At 40.6% G+C, this 26,055-nt stretch overlaps 2 protein-coding genes and 2 long non-coding RNA genes across 8 annotated transcripts in view; 2 read left to right on the top strand and 2 right to left on the bottom strand.

Annotated features, from left to right (window-relative positions):
• Positions 1 to 3,200, bottom strand: part of nbas (NBAS subunit of NRZ tethering complex) — a 126,005-nt gene extending 122,805 nt beyond the window's left edge. For 3 of the 5 annotated variants that reach the window (XM_076084747.1, XM_076084748.1, XM_076084749.1), the window contains exons 1-3: positions 3,069 to 3,199; positions 2,618 to 2,669; positions 1,907 to 1,943 (exon numbers count right to left, since the gene is read on the bottom strand). In XM_076084747.1, coding sequence (XP_075940862.1) covers positions 1,907 to 1,943; positions 2,618 to 2,669; positions 3,069 to 3,161 — 182 coding nt within the window. In that variant the 5' untranslated portion in view covers positions 3,162 to 3,199. The other 2 variants (XR_012951601.1, XM_076084751.1) reach the window with 2 other exon arrangements.
• Positions 3,201 to 3,468: 268 nt separating this feature from the next.
• LOC142942091 (ATP-dependent RNA helicase DDX1) lies at positions 3,469 to 9,534 on the top strand. Its single transcript, XM_076084279.1, has 26 exons — positions 3,469 to 3,512; positions 3,632 to 3,683; positions 3,800 to 3,863; positions 3,950 to 3,979; positions 4,095 to 4,191; positions 4,341 to 4,388; positions 4,486 to 4,569; positions 4,726 to 4,809; positions 4,906 to 4,982; positions 5,077 to 5,149; positions 5,251 to 5,327; positions 5,409 to 5,523; positions 5,798 to 5,936; positions 6,182 to 6,242; positions 6,355 to 6,453; positions 6,594 to 6,683; positions 6,848 to 7,036; positions 7,155 to 7,206; positions 7,373 to 7,519; positions 7,619 to 7,710; positions 7,795 to 7,867; positions 7,978 to 8,050; positions 8,248 to 8,290; positions 8,377 to 8,472; positions 8,587 to 8,707; positions 8,854 to 9,534. Exons 1-26 carry the CDS (start codon positions 3,497 to 3,499, stop codon positions 8,982 to 8,984), a joined length of 2,223 nt encoding a protein of 740 aa, XP_075940394.1. The 5' UTR covers positions 3,469 to 3,496; the 3' UTR covers positions 8,985 to 9,534.
• Positions 9,535 to 10,082: 548 nt separating this feature from the next.
• LOC142941628 (uncharacterized) lies at positions 10,083 to 25,562 on the top strand. The gene is made up of 3 exons (XR_012951501.1): positions 10,083 to 10,220; positions 14,623 to 14,744; positions 15,355 to 25,562. It is a non-coding gene; the product is annotated as an uncharacterized LOC142941628 (long non-coding RNA).
• LOC142941627 (uncharacterized) lies at positions 10,496 to 11,793 on the bottom strand. The gene is made up of 2 exons (XR_012951500.1): positions 11,171 to 11,793; positions 10,496 to 10,889 (listed from the first exon to the last, which is right to left on the bottom strand). It is a non-coding gene; the product is annotated as an uncharacterized LOC142941627 (long non-coding RNA).
• Positions 25,563 to 26,055: the final 493 nt, after the last annotated feature.

Below are 26,055 nucleotides of genomic sequence, written 5' to 3'. Positions count from 1 at the left end.
TTATGGTAAATTAAAAATGTTGCATCAAATTAAATAAAAAATTGAAAGTTTAGGTTGCGTAAAAAATATATTACATTAAAACTAAATTATATTTCCATCCATCCATCCATTATCCAAACCGCTTATCCTGTTGAGGGTCGCGGGGCGCTGGAGCCGATCCCAGCTGACATTGGGCGAAGGCAGGGAACACCCTGGACAGGTCGCCAGTTCATCGCAGGGCACATATAGAGACAGACAAACATTCACGCTCACATTCACACCTACGGGCAATTTCGAGTCTCCAAATAACCTAAGCTGCATGTCTTTGGACTGTGGGAGGAAGCCGGAGAACCCGGAGGGAACCCACGCTGCAACGGGGAGAACGTGCAAACTCCACACAGAAGGACCACCCGGGATCGGGGGTCAAACCCGGGTCCCTCTTGCTGTGAGGTGACAGTGCTAGCCACTACACCACCGTGCAGCGTAAATTATATTTCATTATAATTATATTTTAAATAAATTAAAAACTAGCTTAAATAAAACACAATTATACCTATTTCAAATTAAACAAAATTGCATATAATTTGAATTTTATTCAATTAAAAATGAAATGGCCATGAAATCTGTTTTATTTATTTATTTAATTTGTTGATAATTTAATGTACACTTAATGATCTGTCAAACAAATGGGGTCTTGGGAGAGTTTACAAACTGCCATAGTGTGATTGGTTTGTTTGAATGTGTTGTTCAATTGTCCATTTGGTAAATTAACTATCTTACTTACCATCAAAATATGCTTTTAAAAGTTCATTATCATTGTATTTCTGTATTTTTTCGCTGTTCTGATTGTGAACTTCTGCAGAATTGCCAGAAGCTTCTGTTGAAAGTGAAAATGTCACAAAATGTGAGGGCGGTCTGCTTGGTCCGTTTGGACATTTCTAATAAAATCCCCGTTCCTTTCTACTCCACAAGAAGTAAAGGAGCGCTAAGAGACAAGCACGGCTGGAGGAGTTCCTAAATATTTAACGAGGTTATTGATGGTGCTAGCTAACCACCTGCTGAGAAGATAAGCAGACCTCGGTGGTGCTGCAGCATTACAGAACCTACTGCAGGCCACGTCCAGCCATCTTTCAACAGGATGGGCAGTAAGAGCAGGGTGAAGCTAATATACATCTTGAACACAGGATTGTGTGTCTCGGACGTTTGTGCAGTATTTCAGGAAGTACAGATCAAGTATGCCTTGCAGGGTCGCTGTAGAAGTGTCGTCCTACTCACGTCTGTAGCAAATGGTTACATATAAAACTTTTAATCTGAGTTAGTGAAGGATTCAAGACATCCAAATAAAAGATAGAATGTGAATAAGCAATGCCCTCATATGATGTAACATGTCATACATCATATACAAATACTTCATACATCAAATACCACTTCATGAATAATAAATAATATTAAAGTTGTGAACTCAGTATGGCCAAAACAAACTAGAAAATCTATTTGAGTTTGCTTGTATTGTGTTTTCTCAACTACAGCTTGTTCAAGCATGTGGAAATATAAACCTATCTAAAGGAAGTGCATGAAGGGGGACATGTTACATGTGTCTGTGGTTATTAACAGATATTATAATTCCAGGTAAAATCTAAAAGCGTGGGCTCCTTTTTACCAACTGACTGAACCAAATATGACTCTACTTGAACAGAACACGGTTAAATGTGATTATTTAGAAAAGTCACAATTTAAAAGAGTTGGATCTCTTGTATTTCCTAAGTTGCTCAGCGTTAGTACTGCTGTCATAGTGTGCACTGTATCCATTATCCAGCATTTAAACAGACTTGATTGATTAACACAGATTGATAGTAAATCACAGCATGTCAATCTATTACAAATACACCGACAGAGACACCTGCCAGCACAATAGTGATGAACTTACCTGTACCACAAGTAGTGCAAGATCAAGCGGAATGGCCCTGTAAGAATTATATCACAGTTAGTAAAAATAATCATGACACTATCACATATTTTATTAATCCTCGTATAATCTTGTTGCATCCTAGATTATGATCACAACCTGCAGTTAAGGACACACAGGAGCTGGAAATCAGTCTCTTTAATCCCGAACCAGACAAAGAGCGTCTAACTAACTATACACAACTACAGAACCTTCCAGGACCGATGATGATGTGCATCAATGATTCCGGCACCTTCTACTGTAGGATGTGTTGTTTTCTTTGCTATAAAGACACTCTGGTATCATAACAGTTGTGTAAACATAATCTTGACCAAGCGAACTTGCGTATCTGATATATCATGTATCTGATATATCATGTATCTGATATATCATGTATCTGATATATCATGTATCTGATATATCATGCATTACATCATTCGATATGTTGCAGACTGAGCAGTCTTTGATAAGAGGCCTATAAGCATGCATCCTTTCTTTATTACAGATTTGGGTAGACATGTAGATGTTGTTGATCCTCCAACTCTCACAAAACAAAACACGTCAAAAACACAGTTACTCCTACAGAATATATATACTCTGTGATGAAGTAAAGTGCCCCCCCCCCCCCCCCCCCTTCCGCCATGCAGGGCATCACAACTAACGTTAGGCAACAAAAAAAACAACTGAACTTACCCGTGACTGCTTTTGCAATAAGTGAGGTGTTGTGCTCCTTGCTGCCTCGCAGCTGCAGAGGTTAGAAAGTGACATGTGAGCTTATCGTCGTGGTCATCATGAAGTATCCGTTAACTTTAATGAATGCATGACAGACTCGTACTTTTGGGATTTAGCTAGCTTAATAGAGCAAAAATATGAATGTTGCCTTGCAGACGAAACTTTACGTTAACTTCGCACAGCACAATAAATCACGATGAAAAATGCTACTACACTGTATGTCAATGTGAGATGAGAATATGAGGACATAGCTAGAGATGTAACGTTAGCAGTGTGTGTATGCTACGTGGCTTTTGAGCGGCTGACCGCTTGCAGCTGATTAGCGACAGAGTTGGGCATTTTTACAAATAAACGTTCAACCAAAGACCTACACACTCAACTGAAAACGTGCAGAAATGGAAGTCTGACTGACCTGAGTGTCCGTCTCTGGCGGCCATTCAGTAATGACAAGTAAGTCGTATAAAATGTTTTCATCTTCGCCTTCAATCAGACTTTCTTCAGCCATGTTTACTTGAACAGGCTGTCAAAACAATCTACGGCGAGTAGCACTGGACAAAATACGTCAAGGAAACCGCGTTTGGAAAATGTACCTTACCCACTCAAGAGAAGCTGTTTCATAGCTTGACTTTGCCTACTATTGTATGATAGTAACATAAATATATATTTCCCAAAAAGCAATGCGTGTAGTAAAATATTTAACCTATTTTACGAACTAGTTCACTAACCGGAACCAATGGCATAAGGCTGCTCGGCTGTCGGGCTAGTCCACTAAAGGAGTTGCACCGAGCAGACAATTCTGAATACGTTACATCCGGTGAAATTGCACTCGCAGCAGCAGTAATGGCAGCGTTTTCTGGTAAGAATATATCAACTTCATGATGTCGACGGCGCATTCGTATTTCACTTCAACTCCAAACAGCTTTTAACAGCGACGTGGACGTACTAACTTATTAAAACATGTCTTCCGTCCAACAGAAATGGGCGTTATGCCTGAAATCGCGCAGGCTGTGGAGGAGCTGGACTGGCTGTAAGTCTCTCTACAAACCTCAGACAAAGCCATGTCCATATTGTCATGCATGTCCATATTGCTGTTGCCTGTTACAGTTGACACTGAACTGATGTATTCCAACCTTTGGATTTCAGGCTACCTACTGACATCCAGGCAGAGTCTATTCCTCTGATTCTTGGTGGAGGAGATGTACTCATGGTAGGTTTACTTTTTTCTTTCTGGTTGTCTCAGACAGAAAGTTTGTGCACAGTAAGTTTTTAATCTATTTTTATTTATTTTTTTAGGCAGCAGAGACTGGTAGCGGTAAAACAGGGGTAAGTACATGACAGCCACTCAGTTTGAAATGCTGCTGTACCTCTGCAGTTTGCATCAACCGCATCAGGCCAAGTGACATATTAACAGAATAAGTGTAATCCTTGTCGTCCTCAGGCCTTCAGTATCCCAGTGATCCAGGTCGTGTATGAGACCCTGAAGGATCAGCAGGAGGGCAAGAAGGGCAGAGCCTCCATCAAGACTGGAGGAGCTAGTGAGACCACTTTAATATCTGTGTGTTTGATAGTCCGGCTAAAACGTGTTCATAACATTGTACAGAGCTCTGGTCTAATAATACAAACTATTATAAAAGCAGTGGTTTGTGCGCTGCAGATATTAACCTACTCTGTTTTTTTTTTTCAGTTTTCAACAATTGGCAGATGAATCCTTATGACCGCAGTGCCGCCTTTGGTAAGAGGATAAAGATAAGCATGTAATGCCACATTCCAGCTTTGTTCTCTGTCACCTCTCCTCATTATCACTTTTTGTTTTTTTGTTGCCTCTACAGCGATTGGTCCAGATGGTATGTGCTGCCAGAGCAGGGAGTTTAAAGAGTGGCACGGCTGTCGCTCTACTAAAGGGGTCATCAAAGGTGTGTAACGCGCACAAGTACCTCAACACAAGACAAATAAGGATTTCAAGACAACATACGTGCATTTCACAGGGAGCGGAATATTTCTTTGATAGACTTGCAAAGGAAGGATCATTTTATGTCTTTGCAATTGTTTATTTGTCTTTCTGTGTCCAGGGAAGTACTACTATGAGGTGACCTGCCATGACCAGGGTTTGTGTCGCATTGGCTGGTCCACCAGTCTGGCCGCCCTGGACTTGGGTACGCTCCTCTCCACTTCACAATCTCCATGCTGTAGATTAGAACATACAACGGAAAATATCCCAGTTCTCACAGACTCTTTTCTTTTCTTTCCAGGAACTGATAAGTATGGTTTTGGTTTTGGTGGGACTGGGAAGAAATCCAACAACAAGCAGTTTGACAGCTATGGAGAGGTGACACTTAATCATGGGATATTTATACATATGTAAACAAATGTGAGGATAATTTTCAAACATGTTTTCTCTTTGTTATCTCTTCTCTTTGCAGGAGTTTACCATGCATGACACTATTGGATGCTACTTGGACCTAGACAAGGGCCAGATTTCCTTCTCTAAAAATGGTGCTGTCTCACTCTCACTGTCATGATTATGTAAAACATCTGGGCTCGGTGTTAAATGGCAACATTACTCACGTTTCTTTCTCTCTGTTTTCTTCTTTCAGGCAATGACCTGGGTGTGGCTTTTGAGATCCCTCAAAATGTGCAGACTCAGCCCTTCTTTGCCTCCTGTGTGCTCAAGGTAAAATAATGGTACAAAACAAACAAACGGGTGTCAGATTTGCACCGTACAAATGGTTCTTTTTCCTGATCTGTTTGCCAGAATGCAGAGCTGAAGTTCAACTTTGGAGGAGAAGACTTTAAAAATGCCCCTCGGAGTGGCTTCGTTGCCTTAGACCAGGCCTCAGAGGGCCACACAGTCAAATCTACTCAAGCAGGTGTGTGGATGCGACCTCATTTCAGGTGCAGCAAGAAAATATACCAAATGTGACTGTGAGATCTATATATCTATCATACACTTACATAGAACCAGAGATATGTTAGATATTTATGTTAGACCAGGTAATGCTTTAGTTCTTTTCACAATATTTTCCAAGCTACTAAGGTTACATTGTTACCGTTGCTGACACAGCTATGCATCGATCACCACTACGACGGTCTCACTGGTGTATTCCAATGTGTAATAACCGTCTTCGCTCTGTGTTGGTGCAGGCAGTGCCAAAGTGAGTCAGGCGAAAGCATCCTCCAACGCACCCAAAGCACTGATCCTGGAACCGTCGAAAGAATTGGCCGAACAAACCCTCAACAATGTCAAGCAGTGTGGGAAATACGTGGACAACCCCAAACTCAGGTACGACTCCACACAGCTGGTGTCCACGTTGGTCGGCACGAATATCGGGAAACCGTGAATTGTGCAGAAAATGCACGTGTAGGTACTTTTTAAAAACACAGAGCCACATCAAAATCCATCCTGCAGCATTTATAACAGTGAAGTCATTGCATGCTGTGTTTGCCTTTTGTAATTCTTGTTTTATACCAGAACATGGAGCCAGGGCTTCATTTTAAATGTTGACGTGGGTATATTTGTCCCTACAGGAACCTGCTGGTGATTGGTGGCGTGGCTGCCAAAGACCAGCTGGCTGCTCTGGAACAGGGGGTAGGTGACATGTAGCCTACTGTCTCCAAACAAACATTTGATATTTAAAAACAGAGTTTTAACTAACAGACGTCATTACTTTGCCATGTTTTTTGTGTCATCTTATAATTAGATTGACATTGTGGTGGGAACACCAGGAAGACTGGACGATCTCATATCTACTGGGAAGCTCAGTCTGTCCCAAGTCCGCTTCCTAGTCCTGGATGAGTGTGTACGTACAACACATCAAGAGTATTTCCTGTTGCATCAAAAGGATTGCATTTTCCCGGTCCTACAAAGTCGTGAATGGTTGCTTTCCATAACAGTCCCTGAAGTCCCTCACCATCGGTCTCTGTTCTCTGTGTCCCTCAGGACGGCCTACTGTCCGCAGGCTACACAGACTTTATCAACAGGATCCATAACCAAATCCCTCAGGTCACTTCTGACGGCAAAAGACTGCAGGTAAAATGTGTGTGTGACAGTAAATAAAATGTAGGAACTAAACAACACCCTCAGATGAAAGTCGAAGCAGATAAAATGTGTTTTATTGCTGTACGTTGGGGGGGAAGTCCATTTGAACTATGTCAGTTCTGTTCATGTGCATCAGTTGATGTCTTCTCTTCCAGGTGATCGTGTGTTCAGCCACGCTGCACTCGTTTGACGTGAAGAAGCTGTCTGAGCGTATCATGCACTTTCCCACCTGGGTGGACCTGAAGGGGGAGGACTCTGTCCCCGAGAGTGTCCACCACGTGGTAGTGCCTGTAAATCCGAAGAACGATCGCCTCTGGGAGCGCCTCGGCAAGAACCACATCCGGGTGAGTCCCTCGTGTTGGCCCAGAGACATTCAAGATTCAACACATTTTTTTTAAGCTTGTACGTTGTTTAGATTAATGTGCTGACAAAGCTTTTCTCCTTTCGATTTGTTTTGGATAGACCGATGAAGTCCATGCCAAAGATAACACCAGACCAGGAGCCAATTCTGCAGGTGAGAGTAGAAAGGCAGCACAGACCGTCCCTCTAGTGTAATGTGTTTAACATGGTCCCGTGCGTCAGTGTTCATCACATGAACGACCACACGGATATCGTTTTAGTCCTTTCCTTTCAGGAGTCGTGATTGAGAAATAAAAAAAGTGTACGTGTGCGCTTTTTAGAAATGTGGTCGGAAGCCATCAAGATGCTGAAGGGCGAGTACACGGTGAGGGCCATCAAAGAGCACAAGATGGACCAGGCCATCATCTTCTGCCGCACCAAGATCGACTGTGACAACATGGAGCAGTACTTCATTCAGCAAGGAGGAGGTAGGAGGCATTACCGGACACACCTTCTAAATAATGATGACGTGATCCATATTTTGACTCCATGACAAAGTATAATTGGTGTCTCTTTTTTTTCTTTAGGTCCAGACAGTAAAAGCCACCAGCTCTCCTGTGTCTGTCTGCATGGGGATCGTAAGCCGAACGAGAGGAAAACTAACTTGGAGCGCTTCAAGGTAAAAGGACATCGGCTGTTTAATTACCCTTTCTCGAATTGCAACCAGTCTAGCGATGTTTAAAGATTCTTCTTGTGTTCTCAGAAAAAAGAAGTGAGGCTGTTGGTCTGCACAGACGTAGCTGCCAGAGGAATCGACGTCCACGGAGTTCCTTATGGTAAATATGTTCGATTTACAACTTACATTCCAACATTAAATACAGTGTTCATTACAAAAGATTGCTTTGCTGTATATACAAGTCCACACTCTCCACCTTTTTCTCTCCAGTGATTAACGTCACCCTGCCAGACGAGAAGCAGAACTACGTCCATCGTATTGGAAGAGTTGGAAGAGCCGAGAGGTAAACATGAACTTTCATGAAAATGAGTTTGTGTGCCGTGGTAAATTTCACCACATGATTATGTTTGTAAAATCAAATTCATCTCGATTGCAACTGTTACAGAATATATCTTAAAATGTCTCATCGCATTATGATTCAACAGAAAAGACAGAATTGTATGATTGACTTAAAAAATCTAATTTCCTTTTAACTCGCAGGATGGGACTGGCCATCTCCTTGGTTGCAATGGAGAAGGAGAAGGTTGGCTGGATTATAGAAAATATGCTGCTGATTCATTTTGATTATTTTACAAAAATTGGTCAAATACAATGTTTCTATTTGTGCAGGTGTGGTACCACGTTTGCGCGAACCGAGGCAGAGGCTGCTACAACACCCGGCTGAAGGAGGACGGAGGTTGCACCATCTGGTACAACGAGAAAGAGGTGAACTAAGAAACACAAACTTAAATCAAGCTCATGCAGCAAGTAGAGTTTGTCACACATTTGAACTTCACACATATGACATAATACCCATTATTCCCTTGCCTCTCACCACAGCTCCTGTCAGATGTTGAGGAGCATCTAAAGTGCACCATCACCCAGTGTGAGCCAGACATCAAAGTACCCGTCGATGATTTCGATGGAAAGGTCACCTATGGTCAGCGCAAGGCTTTGGCAGGTATGTGTGCTCTACAGAGACCCCTGTGTACGAGCATATTGTGGCCACACTGGCTTTGTGAATAGTAAACAATCTTCCAGTACACTAACAAAATATCTATAGTTATCGTGTGTGTTGCCTGTAATTCCCCTGTTGCTCTTGCCAAGGTGGTAACTACAAGGGCCACGTGGAGGCTCTGGCCCCGACGGTCCAGGAGCTGGCGACCCTCGAGAGAGAAGCCCAGTCTTCCTTCCTCCACCTGGGTTACATGCCGAACCAGCTTTTCAGAGCCTTCTGAACAGACCAGCACAGCACTGATACGTATAGAGAATAAAGACAAATACATAGATTTTAATGTTGCACCAACAGGATACAAGTCTTTATGCAACCAAGCAGCAGTGTGAGGTTTTATCTCAAGAGTCTTTTTTTTCCACCCAGACAAACATAAACATAACTCATAAATGATTTACTGTACATAAAATGTATATTGTAAGGTGTCAAAATGCCAACTTGTCCTTGGCGTCTAATGCTAACGCTAATTCAGACCTAATTTGTTGGATTTTGTGTTTTGTTTTCTGATTTGGTATGGTTGAATGACATATTTAAGTTTCCTTATGGAGTAATTGGCTAAAAAGTGTGTGTCTGGGTGTTTTCTGAAATAAACTGTAATGGCTTGCTCAGTTTGAGTTCATTTTCTACAAAGGAAGGAAATATCTACAATAATTAGGAATGCCTCTTCTGGACTTCACCAAATGGTGGACTGTGAGTGACGGTTATATCCCAGTAGATCTGGACCTGTGACCAATGTCTGATAAATAATGAGAATAAACCGCGAATAATATTAACAATACATTGTCTTGTTTTTTTCTGACCACATTGCATTGATATGTGCACCTTTATTTAATTTTACACAAACTAATCAGTAAAGATATAGCTATTTATTTTCCATAAGCGCCATACAAGTTGAATTGGGTCTTTATTTTGACAGTATCATAGTTTACAAATTGACAAATATTGTTGAAATGATGTGAAAATATATGTCGTTTTTTGTTTTATTTAATAAAGTGCTATAGGAAGACACAATTTAGATATAAGTTTGGACCTTTTCTGGGAGGAAACTTTAGTAAATGAACCTCTTTAAGTTTTAATTGAATACCCCTGATTTTGTGTTTTAAGAATTTAAGTTTGTGAATTGGTTATTTAATATAAGACAGTCGTGCTTTTGATGATTTGTTTAAAACTGTTGTGGGTGGGGGGGAAAGACATCGCTAAAGTATTTCTATATTTCTATTGTATTTCTGTAAAAATCCCGTTTTAATCACTGACTCGCAGTTTTTAGACACTTTTATTTTGAAATCCCTGCGCAGATGGTCTTTCGTCACTTCCTGTGATGGTTCCGGACCCATTCTTCCCAATGTTTCTTCTTCAGCTGAGAAACGTGAAGCCGTTCTTTACGCATGAAGACATCACATGGGAGTAGTGCGAGTACTTAACAAGGAAGAAGAAGATCCGGCGATTGTTCAGCCTACATGTGGTACGTTACACTCGTTTATTTCGATCATGGTTGGGCTTTTCTCAAAACTGTATCATGGCTGCTGGGGCTGTTTCTTTTCCCCCTAATGTTGTGTGTACCAAATAGGGTGACCAGATCCATAACACCAAAAAGGAGGACACTCTGCGGTATTTAGTGAAGCTGTGAATAATTGCATAGGACTCTGGCGTGCTCCCCTCTACAATACAACTTTGTGTGATTGCTACATGATGTATGTGTAACAGAATAGGAAAAAATAGTCTTAAAGAGTCAAAAAGTGTTTGTTCACAGTATTTGTATTTATTCAATACATTGTGGTGTTCAAAAACTGACCACTGTGCTGAGTGCCACAAAGCATAACATTTGTGGACTTAAAAATGTACAAATTAAATCACAGGTCACATAAATAATAAATAATAAACAGATAAATGAATGTTTTAAAAGCATAAAGAAAACCAAACAAATTTGGTGAACATTTAACGGCTCAAAAAGTAAAGAATTTCTAAAGTGATTCAGTCTATTGGGGACTTGTGTGCAGTGTCTTCATCCGTGTATGTGTGCAGCAGTCCACTTGTATTCAAGCAAACTCCACCTTCACCCTCAGCAGAAGCTCAACAGCACCTCGGTCATCATGGTCGCCAAGCCCCCACCGCGCCTGGGCCTGTTCATCTCCTGCAGGGACACATAACAACAATACTGTTATCAGCATTCAAAAATATGTATTGTTTTAAATCCAATGAATATTCATATTATATGTAGCCCATTCATAAAATCAAAATGCTGCATTAGAAATAAATTTGGCTTAAGAGCTTCCTACAGGAAATTAGTAGCCTATATTTGCTCAATTAAATACACAGCAAACAAACTGCATCATATCAAGTGGATGCCACTGACACATCATCATCATAGTGTATGTCTGTTTGGGAAATAAAACATAAGACTAGTGTACTCACCAAATAGTTGATTCTCTATTTGCAATACTTCAGATTTTTCCTGGCTGCATCCAAGAGTTTTTTGTCTCCAAGGAACTTCTTGTACACGTCTGTGTACCAATCATTTGTTAGACTGCGTTCCAGCAAAATATTCTATCGCGCGGCTCTTTAGGCCCAGTGGAACTCCAAAAAGGAGGACAAATACGCGTCCGTTCACAATTACGCCGGACAGGGCATTGAAAATCCGGACTGTCCGGGCTAAATCCGGACGTCTGGTCACCCTAGTACCAAACAATGATTATTTTCGTATATGAAATATATACGATCGAAAGAGCAACACCTCGTCGTGAAATTGGCCAGTCAGCGTTTCTCAGATTGGAGTGAGACGAGGAGAAAAGGTGATGTGGTGATCTTCACAATAAAACATCTTTGATGTGAGCGTTAAGATGTCTACACCGTCTTTCCCTCCGTTAAAGTTTAAGTTCCGTTATGTTCCGTTACAGTTCAGACTTGCTGGGTTAAGGCTAACGTCCACTGCATGCGGAACTTTGTCGACTTTTAACGTTCGTCGTTATCGCGATTTAGGAGGAGAAAACACTGCGGTCAAGCCAGCCTCCACTTCGAAAAACACAGTCAAGCCAGCCCGCACGTTGTTTTGGGGTACGCGTATGTACTATGCATTACGGTAGTAGCGTGTAAGAAGTGACTTCAAAATAAGAGAAGTTCCGGTTAACATGAGAGGACATGTCATTCATTCAATAAGTCTGTAAATCATAGATAAATGTATTAACCCTTACATACTGTTTATATTTGATACCTTCACAGTATGGTTCGGGTCAATTTTGACCCAGAACAAGAATTCCCTCATAGTGTCTATACCAAATTTTAAACTACAGATCTATTTAGAATGTCTAAATAGCCTATGTCTCATTAATAAATGTATGATTAATCCTTAAAAAATACACTCTTCCTGCTCTCTGAAACATTTATTAAGTTTTACAACATTCGTTTTTGGAGAAAAACCTCTACTATTACACATTATCATGTCCTGTTTTACATGAGACATAAAAACAGAAATGACTTAAATATATTGTATTGAATTTGAAAATGGCATGAACATTCTGGAACTGTTGGAATTATAATATAACCATATTTAATCATTGCAACCATTAAACGCTGTCCCCACTGCTATATCATAATAAATCATAATTATCAATATTATTTCAACATTTACCACTTAGAACACAAAACATTACATAATAAAATGCTTATTATAAACTAGTCAATAATCAGTCAGTAATCAGAGCTTTCTTCCACGTTGTCTTCCTGCTCTGACACACCCTCCAAATCACTATCAACCTCCTCATGTTGGAAGAACAGATCAAGGGCCTGTTGCACACTAAATCTTGCTGCCATGATGTCAGTCACTGAAAGGGCAGCTCAGGTACCTTTATAATGTTATGAATCCCCCCACCACCCTCCCAACTCAAATTGATTCAAATGTGTTACTTTGTAGATTATGTTATTACATTGCAGGTGATTGTGCTTGCAGGTGCAGATCTTGTGTCTGTTACAAGGCACCCTCTGACCTGTGGATGACTTCTGTTCCCTTTGTGCACCATGATCACTCCTATACTGTTTACTAGTTCACTGTTTCGAGGCTCCCCCATGCCCCTTCAAAGACCAGCAGGTGTCTGTCTCTGCGGGAACCTGGGCAAATGTTGTTGGAACACAGACAGTTCTCGTGACAGTTTCGAGGTCCCCCTTGAACTCTGTCCTATAACAAATACAAATATACAAAATAATTAACCGCAGAGTGTCACTCGTGTATAATCAGGACATTCTGATGTAGCATTTTAAAATTAAAGCCTGTCAAAATGTCATTCATGAGCAAACTTCTTTTGAAATTCAGATTAGATTTGATATCTATGTAACTATCTATAGATAGTTACATAATCATTTCACTTCAGATTTATAATACACAACCTCGGAGTGTCAGTCAGGGATAACCAGGACATTCTGATATAGCCTTTCAAAATTAAAGCCCTTCAAAATCTCATTCATGAGCCAACTTCCTAATAATTTCAGATTAGATTCAAAAGGAAATGGTAGATAGTTGCACAATAGTTTTACTTCATATTAATAGTACACTACCTCAGAGTGTCACTCAGGGATACTTGGAACATCAGAATGTCCTGATTATTGAGTGACACTCTAAAGTGGTCTACTATTAATCTCTAGTGAACGTATTATGTAACGATGGACCATTTCCTTTTAAATCTAATCTGAAATTCGAGGAAAGTTTGCTCATGAATGACATTTTAAAAGGCTTTAATTTTGAAATCCTACATCAGAATGTCCTGATTATCCCTGAATGACACTCTTAGGTGGTGTACTATTAATCTGAAGTGAAATTATTATGTAACTATAGACTATTTCCTTTCAAATCTAATCTGAAATTAGAAGGAAGTTGGCTCATGAATGAGATTTTAAAAGGCTTTCATTTTGAAATGCATCAGAATGTCCCAATGGTCTCTGAGCTACACTCTGACATTGTCTGCTATTATTCTGAATAGAAATCATAACTATCTACCATTTCCTTTAAAATCTAATCCGAAATTCAACGGAAATTGGCTCAAGAATGAGATTTTAAAGGGCTTTTATTCTGAAATTCTACATAAAAATGAACTGATATTCTCTGAGGTGGTCTGCTATCAGTCCCAAGTGAAATTAGTCACTTTGTGTAACCTTGAAGTTTCTGAATATGATGTAGTGTACTGTCATTTTGAAGTCATACTGGTCTGTGTTAATGTATTCTCAACTAATATATTTGAAGTATTCACAGAATCGGAATTTCATTTTTCCTTCAAATGCAGTTTGCGTGTGGTAAATATTATTGTGTGTTTAAAGTTATTTGCGTATGTATCTATTTATGTTTTTTATGTATTAATTAATTTATCTATGATTTACAGACTTATCAGAACCGTTTATTGCCAATGTATGTTTCACATACAAGGAATTTGTCAAGGCGGGTGGTGCATAACATTAGACAATAACATTAAACAATAGTATTAAACAATCAACAGTGCAAGAAATAGAAGCATATTAAAATTTACAATAGAATTTAAAAGAATATGAAATAAAGTGCACAACAAACAGATAACAGGACTGTAAACAAGTGTAATGTAAGTAAAAGTGACAAGTGTATTCAAATATGAAGGAATGTGCAGGGGAGTAGTAGGGAGGGTAGGAAATTGTCCTGCGGATGACAGAGTCAGTCAGAAGGGGACCCGGGCTCTGTTAATGAGCCCGACTGCCGATGGGAAGAAACTGTTCGTGTGGCGTGGGGTCTTGGTCCTGATGGACCTCATCCTCCTACCAGATGGAAGGGGCACGAACAGTTTGTGTCCAGGGTGAGAGGGGTCAGCTGCACTCTTTCTTGCATACCAACTTTTCAAAATTGTTTCATTCAGGGTACCACTGTACCACCGCCGTCCCATCGCTGATTGGGGGATGTCCAACTAAGATGCAGATATGCAGTGTGGGCAAGACATGTTGGAGGAACTCCTTGCTAAGCTAAATCCTGTCTTATGAGGTAAGTAGCAAGCTGACATCACTACAGATCAGATCGTAATTGCATTGTGCAAAGATTATAATCCAAAAGATGTGGTTCATGTAACTCAATTTGAAGGATAGGGAGACTTTACACTAATATTAACATGTAGTGTCCATGGGGTGAGGCGAAAAGCCTGTTAATCTCCCGGTTTTGGACAGGCCCAGGCTCCGGCCCCTGCATCATATTTAAACTCAATGCACCCTCTGTTAACTTTAGCTGTAGCATATTGCTGCTTGAGAAATCCCTTCACCTCATCTCTAAAGAAATGCTCGTCCCTTTATTGCAACTTTCTTCGGCCATAGTATTTTAGTGTTTAGATAGAATGATCAATCGTCTAGCCAAGAAAATGTCAATGATATTGCCTAATGCCTATCACAAGTAACCAGAGACTCAAAGTTATGATCAGCAGTCCAAAACCCAAATGTATTAAGTTCACAACAAGATGGTGACAAAAGTGCAAATCCTCACATTTGAGAACCTGTAAGTGTAAAATGTCTGATATTTATGAATACATTTAAATTGTGTATGACTCCAGGCTAAGATATATTGTTGATCATGTATCCTTTTTTTCCTCATGAACTAAATACAGGAAAGAATGACATGGACAACAAAGAATAGATCATTGTAATGGACAACATGGACACCTGCAGTCTGGAAGACCACAAAAAGATGGATTCCAACAAAGTATGGCAGTGGCGCATTATGCGTGGAAAGGAACATTCAAGGCATCTAGAACCATTCTATCACAGCAATAGAATAGGATTGGATTTTAATGTAACATCCAACAAACAGAAAAAAATGGACTTACAATTAGTGACAAATGGTGTCATACTTGAGGTCTGTGTCTTTGCTAAAATGGTAAACGAGAGTAAAGGGCATTTTATCACTAACATTCTGGCGAAAAATTTTGATCTTTGGTTGAAAGATGAGCAACAACTGACTGCTTTTACTGCTCAAATTCTGCACAAAGTCAAAGACCTGATCAGGAAACCTCCTACAGATAAAAAAGAAGTTTTTACTCTCTTTGACACATCATCAAAGCCAGAACGCAAAAGCAACAATGGACTGAACATGGCATCTGCAGAGGGTAAGACTGAATGTTTTGTGGTCAAGATGGATGATACTGCTGATGGTGAACATGGAGATGAATACACATGCTCACAAGCAGCATCCAAAGAATACATGAAGACGGAGAATCTCTTGGAAGAGATGGAAGGAGCACACGGTGATGACAGTGATAAGGATGCATTTAAGTGTTCAGGAGAAGTATCCGCAGAAGAACTGAAGGAGGATGGTCCTCTCCCTAAGTTTCCTTATTGTGAAGCAATTGGTCTGAACCTTGATGTTGGGTCAAAACAAAGTCTAGATCCAGGTTTGTTGACAAAGGGCGTGATGTTAGAATTGGTACACTTCACCAAAATACTGACTGCATCCTACAGACTTATTGTTCTGAGTGTGCTGGAGCACAATTTTGAACTTGATCTCAAGAGTCAATGGGAAAAAAATCAAATTTGGTTCAGGATATTACACCTACTAAAGAGAAGAGATGGACTTATCACCACTGGTAGTGGGATCAGCATGGAGTTTAAAAGTGAGCCGTTTTCCTTCCAGACAAACACCTTCAAAGGATCCAGAGGCTCAGCACTGTCCAGTATGGACGTCCAGCAGACTCTGTTTAAGGAAGTGACAAAAAGAAGGCAGTCTGGTTTCAAAAGTAAACGGGAAAAGAGGGCTCTGTTAACAACAGGTGAAAGGGCAAACAAAAGGAACAGAAGAGGACAGTCTAAAGACATGGAGACAAACATAATCTCTCATCACACTGAATTGTGTACCTCTCGAACGGCAGAGGGAGATCATTGTCAAAGTTGTCCTCTATCAGAGTTTGATCTGGACTCCTACACTGGCAATGAATGTGACAGAGAACAGGAAGAACTGGGAACGGAGAACTACCACACTTGTCCTCTAGGAGAGTCTGATCTAGACTCAGCTGAACTCAAAGACTCAGAAAACTCTGTCAATGAAGATAACAGATTACAAATCTCAAAACATTCTCTGAGCTCAGACACCTCATCTAGTTTGCCAACTGTAAACTCAAATCTGAAACCACGGTTTGCAAGCCAGCCTGATGAGAGAGGAATTGGTGGAGGTAAAGAGCAAACACAGTCTCCAAAAGATGCACCAAACGAATGTGACATAGAAGAAGAGGAAATGGGAACAGAGAACAACATGTGGAAGATGCGTGCGAACCGTGGAAAACAAATCCTCTCTGCATTAGAGTTTGGTCCATTCAATTGGTCCAAGACGTTTGGCCTTGAATTCAACATTGGATTTGGTCCAAAGCAAAACTTCAGTGTTGACTCTCTTCCTGATTATATTCTGCTTGAAATTGCTAAATTTGCCCTTGCAATGAATTCATCCCAACAGAATTTCATCATGGAGATTCTTGAGTACAACTTTGACATCAGCCTGGAGAGTGAACACCAGAGAAATATTTTCACAAGTGAAATTATGAATAGAGTAAGACAACTGAAAGATTGTGAAGATGCAGGCAAGTTCTCAAAAGAGGTCTTTGAAGTTCATGGTCCCATACCATCAATAAGTATGGCAACTCAGAGTGTGGGCAGTGCCAACGCTGAACTCAGCAGCATATCGAGGATGGAGGAGTGTGATGTCGCTTGCGGGTTTCCTCCTCATTCACAGGCTGACACTAAAGAACATATTTCACAGGAGAGGGTTGATCTTCATCCCTTCTGCAAGGAAATTAGTCTGAAACTACATGTGAACAATACTCGACCAAATCAGAAAATGGATATCAACAAACTGACCTATGGAGCAATGACTGAAGTGACAAACTTTGCAGAAAAGGTGTGTGGAACATTTGAGCAGATTTGTGTTGACATCCTAAAACACAATTTGGATCTTGATTTGCAACGTGGAGATTCTGACCATGCCAGAAGTATTGTTGCACGAATTCCTGCTATGTTGGAAGAAAGGAAACTAACAACATATTTAAAAAACTTCAAGAACATCAATTACTCAATAAATGACTCCTCAACAAACGTGAAACTGGATTCCCAGAACAACCCAAATTCAGATGCAGCTAGTGCTGATTCACCTCAGGCTGCATTCATAGACCAAGATGGTAACAGTTCCCCTGAAATAGAACACCAAAATCAGTTTGAATTAAAGATGTGGCAATTGCGGGCCAATCGTGTTCAGCAAATCCTCTCAAAACCACATGAAGAACACTGTCCACTTTATTCTTACTCCAGATGCAAGAAGTTAGGCATCGATTTCAATGTAGGATCTGGAGTAAAGCAGAATCTTGATCCCAAATTGCTAACCAATGGCATCATGGTTGAAATTGGTATATTTGCCACAGACCTACTATCAACCCAAAAGCATTTCATCACAGACATACTGGAGTATAATTTCCATCTGAATTTCAACAATGAGCTGTGTCGCAGTGCCTTTACAAACACAACAATGACAAACATGAGAAGTAAGAAATTGATAAAAAAATATTGTCCTCAAATGAAAAAGCAGTTTGAACTCCCTGACCCAAATTGCAGACCAGAACCAAGCCATTTGAGAGGGATATATTGCCCCAAATGCTATCAAGTCAGAAATCATAAGCATCGTCAGGATGACTCTGGTCACATGCATCATCCTCGTCCACATACCATGACTGATGCAGGCTCTGCTGATGGAAACTGCACTGCACAAGAACCAGCAAAGGACCCGTCCTCTACCTTCTCAGCAATAGAGGAGATGATAATGGACAGCTACCCTCTCTGCAAGGAAATAGGTTTGAACCTGTGTGTGGACAAAGACCAACCAAAAGATAAGCTTGACACGCATGTATTGACACACGGGATTATGGGAGAACTGGCTAGTTTTGCCAAAAGATTGAGTGGAATAAAAAACAAGGTCCTTAATGATATCCTTCAACACAACTTCAACATTGGCATGCAAGGTCGAGATGTAAATCCTGCATTGCAGTTCTGCGGAGTGACGAGAAACAGTGATTGCTTGCTCTCCTGGCTCAATGAAGTATTTATTCAACGTTTGTCGAAGAAACGATATAGAAATGTAAGTCAAATGAAACGGGCTGCCATGTATAGCAGTGAATTGAAGGAAACTATCAAAAAAAGAAAGCTGGCACTGCAAACACAGGAGAAAATGTCTAAGATAAATCCAAAGGACTACTACACTTGTCCTCTTGAAGAGTCTGATCTAGACTCAGACGAACTCACAGACTCAGAAAACTCTGGCAATGAAGATAACTTACGAATCCCAAAACGTTGTCCTCTGAGCTCAGACACCTCATCTAGTTTACCAACTGTAAACTCAAATCTGAAACCACGGTTTGCAAGCCAGCCTGATGAAAGAGGGCTTGGTGAAGATGAAGAGCAAAGACAGTCTCCAAAAGATGCACCAACTGAATATGACATTGAACAACAGGAAATGGGAACAGAGAACAACATGTGGAAGATGCGTGCTAACCGTGGAAAACAAATCCTCTCTGCATTAGAGTTTGGTCCATTCAATAAGTCCAAGACGTTTGGCCTTGAATTCAACATTGGATTTGGTCCAAAGCAAAACTTCAGTGTTGACTCTCTTCCTGATTATATTCTGCTTGAAATTGCTAAATTTGCCCTAGCAATGAATTCATCCCAACAGAATTTCATCATGGAGATTCTTGAGTACAACTTTGACATCAGCCTGGAGAGTGAACACCAGAGCAATATTTTCACAAGTGAAATTATGAATAGAGTAAGGCAACTGAAAGATTGTGAAGATGCAGTCAAGTTCTCAAAAGAGGTCTTTGAACTTCATGGTCCCATACCATCAATAAGTATGGCAACTCAGAGTGTGGGCAGTGCCAAAGCTGAACTCAGCAGCATATCGAGGATGGAGGAGTGTGATGTCGCCTGCGGGTTTCCTCCTCATTCACAGGCTGACACTAAAGAACATATTTCACAGGAGAGGGTTGATCTTCATCCCTTCTGCAAGGAAATTAGTCTGAAACTACATGTGAACAATACTCGACCAAATAAGAAACTGGATATCAACAAACTGACCTATGGAGCAATGACTGAAGTGACAAACTTAGCAGAAAAGTTGTGTGGAACATTTGAGCAGATTTGTGTTGACATCCTAAAACACAATTTGGATCTTGATTTGCAACATGGAGATTCTGACCATGCCAGAAGTATTGTTGCACGAATTCCTGCTATGTTGGAAGAAAGGAAACTAACATATTTTAAAAAGTTCAAAAAAATCAATTACTCAATAAATGACTCAACAAACTTGAAACTGGATTCCCAGAACAACCCAAATTCAGATGCAGCTAGTGCTGATTCACCCCAGGCTGCATTCATAGACCAAGATGTTAACAGTTCCCCTGACATAGAACATCAAAATGAGTTTGAATTAAAGCTGTGGCAATTGCGTGCCAATCGTGTTCAGCAAATGCTCTCAATACCACATGAAGAACACTGTCCACTTTATTCTTACTCCAGATGCAAGAAATTAGGCATCGATTTCGATGTAGGATCTGGAGTAAAACAGAATCTTGATCCCAAATTGCTAACCAATGGCATCATGGTTGAAATTGGTACTTTTGCCACAGACCTACTATCAGCCCAAAAGCATTTCATCACAGAGATACTAGAGTATAATTTCCATCTGAATTTCAACAATGAGCTGTGTCGCAGTGCCTTTACAAACACAACAATGACGAACGTGAGAAGTAAGAAATTGATAAAAACATATTGTCCTCAAAGGAAAAAGCAGTTTGAACTCCCTGACCAAAATTGCAAACCAGAACCAAGCCATTTGAGAGTGACATATTGTCCCAAATGCTATCAAGTCAGAAATCATAAGCATCGTCAGGATGACTCTGACTCTGGTCACATGCATCATCCTCGTCCACATACCATGACTGATGCAGGCTCTGCTGATGGAAACTGCACTGCACAAGAACCAGCAAAGGATCCGTCCTCTACCTTCTCAGCAATAGAGGAGATGATAATGGACAGATACCCTCTCTGCAAGGAAATAGGTTTGAACCTGTGTGTGGACAAAGACCAACCAGAAGAAAAGCTTGACCCGCATGTATTGACAAACGGGGTTATGGGGGAAGTGGCTCATTATGCCAAAAAATTGTGTGGAAAAAAACACAAGGTCATTAATGATATCCTTCAACACAACTTCAACATTGGCATGCTGGGGCGAGATTTAAATCCTGCATTGCAGTTCAGCGGAGTGACGAGATACAGTGATTGCTTGCTCTCCTGGCTCAATGAAGTATTTGTTATTCAACGTTTGTCTAAGAAACGATATAGAAATGTAAGTCAAATGAAATGGGCTGCCATGCATGGAAGTGAATTGAAGGAAACTATCAAAAAAAGAAAGCTGGCACTGCAGACTCAGGAGAAAACGCCTAAGACAAATCCAAAGAACTACTACACTTGTCTTCGAGGAGAGTCTGATCTAGACTCAGAAGAACTCACAGACTCAGAAAACTCTGGCAATGAAGGTAACTCCCGAATTCCAAAATGTTCTCTGAGCTCAGACACCTCATCTAGTTTGCCAACTGTAAACTCAAATCTGAACCCACGGTTTGCAAGCCAGCCTGATGAGAGAGGGCTTGGTGAAGATGAAGAGCAAACACAGACTCTAAAAGATGCACCAACTGAATATGACATGGAAGAAGAGGAAATGGGAACAGAGAACAACGTGTGGAAGATGCGTGCTAACCGTGTAAAACAAATCCTCTCTACATTAGAGTGCGGTCCATTCAATAGGTCGAAGACGTTTGGCCTTGAATTCAACGTTGGATTTGGTCCAAAGCGAAACTTCAGTGTTGACTCTCTTCCTGATTATATTCTGCATTACATTGCTAAATTTGCCCTAGCAATGAATTCATCCCAACAGAATTTCATCATGGAGATTCTTGAGTACAACTTTGACATCAGCCTGGAGAGTGAACACCAGAGCAATATTTTCACAAGTAAAATTATGAATAGAGTAAGACAACTGAAAGATTGTGAAGATGCAGTCAAATTCTCAAAGGAGGTCTTTGAACTTCATGGTCCCATACCATCAATAAGTATGGCAACTCAGAGTGTGGGCAGTGCCAACGCTGAACTCGGCAGCATATCGGGGATGGAGGAGTGTGATGTCGCCTGTGGGTTTCCTCCTCATTCACAGGCTGACACTAAAGAACATATTTCACAGGAGAGTGTGGATCTTTATCCCTTCTGCAAGGAAATTAGTCTGAAACTACATGTGAACAATACTCGACCAAATAAGAAAATGGATATCAACAAACTGACCTATGGAGCAATGACTGAAGTGACAAACTTAGCAGAAAGGTTGTGTGGAACATTTGAGCAGATTTGTGTTGACGTCCTGAAACACAATTTGGATCTTGATTTGCAACGTGGAGATTCTGACCATGCCAGAAGTATTGTTGCACGAATTCCTGCTCTACCGGAGAAAAGGAATGTTATAAAGCCTATAAATTTTTCAGGCTTTTTATGCTACAAGAAGCAAAGCTCAACAAACGTGAAACTGGATGCCGAGTACAACCCAAATTCTGATGCAGCTAGTGCTGGTTCTTCCCAGGCTGCATTCATAAATCAAGACGTAGACAGTTCCCTTGACATAGAACACCAAAATGAGCTCAAATTAAAGCTGTGGCAATTGCGGGCCAATCATATTCAGAAAATCCTCTCAAGACCACATGAAGAACACTGTCCACTTTATTCCTTCTCCAGATGCAAGAAATTAGGCATCGATTTCAATGTAGGATCTGGAGTAAAACAGAATCTTGATCCCAAATTGCTAACCAATGGCATCATGGTTGAACTTCACACATTTGCCACAGACCTACTATCAGCCCAAAAGCATTTCATCACAGAGGTACTGGAGTATAATTTCCATCTGAATTTCAACAATGAGCTGTGTCGCAGTGCCTTTACAAACACAACAATGTGGAAAATGAAAAGTAAGAAATGTTTACAAAGAAGTGGTGTTAATCAAATGAAAAAGCAGTTTGAACTCCCTGACCCAAATTGCAGACCAGAACCAAGCCATTTGAGAATGATATATTGCCCCAAATGCGATCAAGTTAGAAATCATAAGCATCGTCAGGATGACTCTGACTCTGGTCACATGCATCATCCTCGTCCACATACCATGACTGATGCAGGTTCTGATGATGGAAACTGCACTGCACGAGAACCAGCAAAGGATCCGTCCTCTACCTTCTCAGCAATAGAGGAGATGATAATGGACAGATACCCTCTCTGCAAGGAAATAGGTTTGAACCTGTGTGTGGACAAAGACCAACCAAAAGAAAAGCTTGACCCGCATGTATTGACATACTGGATTATGGGTGAACTGGCTTGTTTTGCCAGAAGATTGTGTGGAACAAAACACAACACCATTAATGATATCCTTCAACACAACTTCGACACTGGCATGCAGGGGCAAGAAGTAAGTACCGTATGGCCGTACAACAAACGGATGAAACAAGAAGATGACTTTCTCACCTGGCTCAATAAAGTATTTGTCATTCAACCATTACCTAGCAGTCAATCTAAAATTGTAAGTGAAGAGAAACCGACAGCGGCTTTGCATGGAAGTGAATTGATGGAAAGTATCAAAAAAAGAAAGCTGGAACTGCAAACAAAAGTGAAAATAGACACACCGGCAAGTGTCGTAAAAAAAACAGAGAAAATTGATCGGAGTGAAGTATCGGTTAGCCGTTATCCCATTTGCATAGACATGGGTTTGGAGCTAGACGTGACGTCTAAATCAAGAGAGAAAGAAAAACTGGACTTGGAGCAATTGACGAGAGCTGTCGTGTTTGAGATACATAAATTTGCAACCAAGAACACAAGATGCTATTTTCCACACATTGTGTATGACATCCTTGACTATAACTTTGATATTAGCTCACAACATCACAGGAGCTGGGAATTTACAGTAGCTACTGCATCCAAAGTCAACTCCATGGTCAAGGAGTATCGTAAATATCGAAATGACCCAGACAAGGTCTTCAAACTGCCATTTGTGTTTGCTAAAAAGAAACGTGACTGGTATTCCAGCAAAGCGCCTGGCAAGAAGACGAACCAGGGTATTTTTGTGCGACAAGCGAGATACCATTCAGTTGAAGGTCGTGTGCATTTACTCGATGGTGCCAAAATGAACGAGAAAACTCTGTTCTATGATGAGGACCCTGAGTTCCCAACAGATCCGGGGAACGATCTAGTGGATGTAGGTTGTGGCAGTCCTCTTCAGGGAAACCTACAGATAGAAGAGGAGAAATATGATCCAAGTTATGGCAATATGAGTCCAGAACCAGACACGGAGGAACAATGTTGTCCACTTTATGATGATGTCAAAACGGAGTCACACATTGCCGAAGTTGAGTACTTAGTCCCAGGTGAACCGACAGGACCCCTTGGATATACTTTTCTCAAATCACAAAATGAGCATCTTCAGTGTTTGCTGGCTGAACCACACGGATCTGCTGTATGTCCAAACACTGCGAGTACCATGAAAACTGAATGGGACACCGAGGTTGGGTATTTAGGCCCTGAGTTCCCAACAGATCCGGGGAAGGATCTAGTGGATGTAGGTTGTGGCAGTCCTCTTCAGGGAAACTTACAGATAAAGGAGGAGAAATATGATCCACGTTATGGCAATATGAATCCAGAACCAGACACGGAGAAACAATGTTGTCCACTTTATGATGATGTCAAAACGGAGTCACGCACTGCCGAAGTTGAGTACATAGTCCCAGGTGAACCGACAGGACCCCTTGGAAATACTTTTTTCAAATCAGAAAATGAGAATCTTCAGTGTTTGCCGGCTGAACCACACGGATCTGCTGTATGTCCAAACACTGCGAGTACCATAAAAACTGAATGGGACACTGAGGTTGTGTATTTAGTCCCAGCAGGGTGCCTGGGATACTCAATGGGAACCACAGGTCAGGGCAATGAGAGCACATTGATCAAAGAAGAGCAAGAAAATGTGCCCCTGTTGATCAAAGAAGAGCAAGAAAATGTGGCAGTTGACTAACACAGTTATGGAGTTCACAAAAATGAAGTGGTTATCTAACAGGAACGAGTTCCGTAATGTTCTATATTAGAGTTGACACAAGAGAGAGGTTTGTTTTACACTAAACAGATGCTGGTTGCCGCCTTCATTGCTATGAAAATGTATATATTGTTGGAGGAGAATGTAGATGATGAATTATTTCAGTTCTGCAGGAATGCATACTTTTGAAATGTTCACTGGTCAACCTTCCTGAAAAAGATGGATCTGACTAAAATGTTCCAGTGTCAGTATTCATGGCTTGAAGCTTGTTTTAAAATGTTTGTTTTGTGCCACACTTGGACATTTAAGCTTTTTTTGGTCTTTCCTTTTCCTCTGTGGTGAGCCTCGGTCATTTGGAATTTGTATGAGAGTATCTTGACACTGAACTTTACTCAATGGGTAACAGATTATTGTATTGCATTGTTTGTATTTCAATAATTTTTCTTTCCTTGTTCTACCCCGTCATATGGTACTAGTGCCTTTTCTGACCCCATACCTGCATCGTCATTTAATTCTATTATGTTTTCGTTTTGTTTTTTCAAATGGAAAAAGCCTCTGTAGATTTATGTAAAATACTAAAACTGTCAATTTCTTGAAGCTGTGATGTAAATCTGTCTGCAGACAGGATACAGAAGGATTTCTGTTCAAGTACATTTTAAAAAAACAATTTTGATAGCATCCCGTCTACCGCTGTCTTTTCATCTACTATGAACGTGTACCATATAGATAGATTTGTGGTTCATGATTATTTGCTTGGTTTGGTATTTAACATTTTGTTGGAATGCTGATTCAGCTGCATTCCAACTATTTTTTTCTTCGAATCTTTATTCAACTTTTGATCATCTTTTTTTCCAACTATCTGCTCCATAGAGACCCATGTTAATTCTGACTCTAAAAAAATCTTGCACAGAAAACCGTACACCATTTCTAGATTACCACAAAAGCCACATTTATTACACTACAGACACAATTGTCACATTATCTGTTCATCAAGTCGTCCTTCCTCTCAAAGTCTGATATCGAAGCAATAGGAGCTACGATTTTTTGAGTTTTGAAAAGTAGTTTGACGGGTGCACCTCAGCTTTAACTCTGTGTAAATCTGGTGCAACTGTGTAGTCTCTTTGAAGTTACATCGCTGTGGCAACCTTTGATGTTGGCAGGCACACAGGTG

The sequence above is a fragment of the Anarhichas minor genome, unplaced genomic scaffold (assembly GCF_050575085.1).
Source record: "Anarhichas minor isolate MPS153535 unplaced genomic scaffold, ASM5057508v1 ptg000136l, whole genome shotgun sequence".
In the NCBI taxonomy this organism is placed as follows: Eukaryota; Metazoa; Chordata; class Actinopteri; order Perciformes; family Anarhichadidae; genus Anarhichas; species Anarhichas minor.
The sequence above is the reverse complement of the archived record's forward strand: the minus strand, read 5'-3'. Positions and strand labels throughout refer to the sequence as shown.

Excerpts from the sequence above, each read along its gene's own strand:
- LOC142942091 (XM_076084279.1), top strand. Across the intron at positions 4,192-4,340 it reads CATCAAGACTGGAGGAGCTA|TTTTCAACAATTGGCAGATG; the intron begins GTGAGACCACTT and ends TTTTTTTTTCAG. Across the intron at positions 6,243-6,354 it reads TGGCTGCTCTGGAACAGGGG|ATTGACATTGTGGTGGGAAC; the intron begins GTAGGTGACATG and ends TCTTATAATTAG.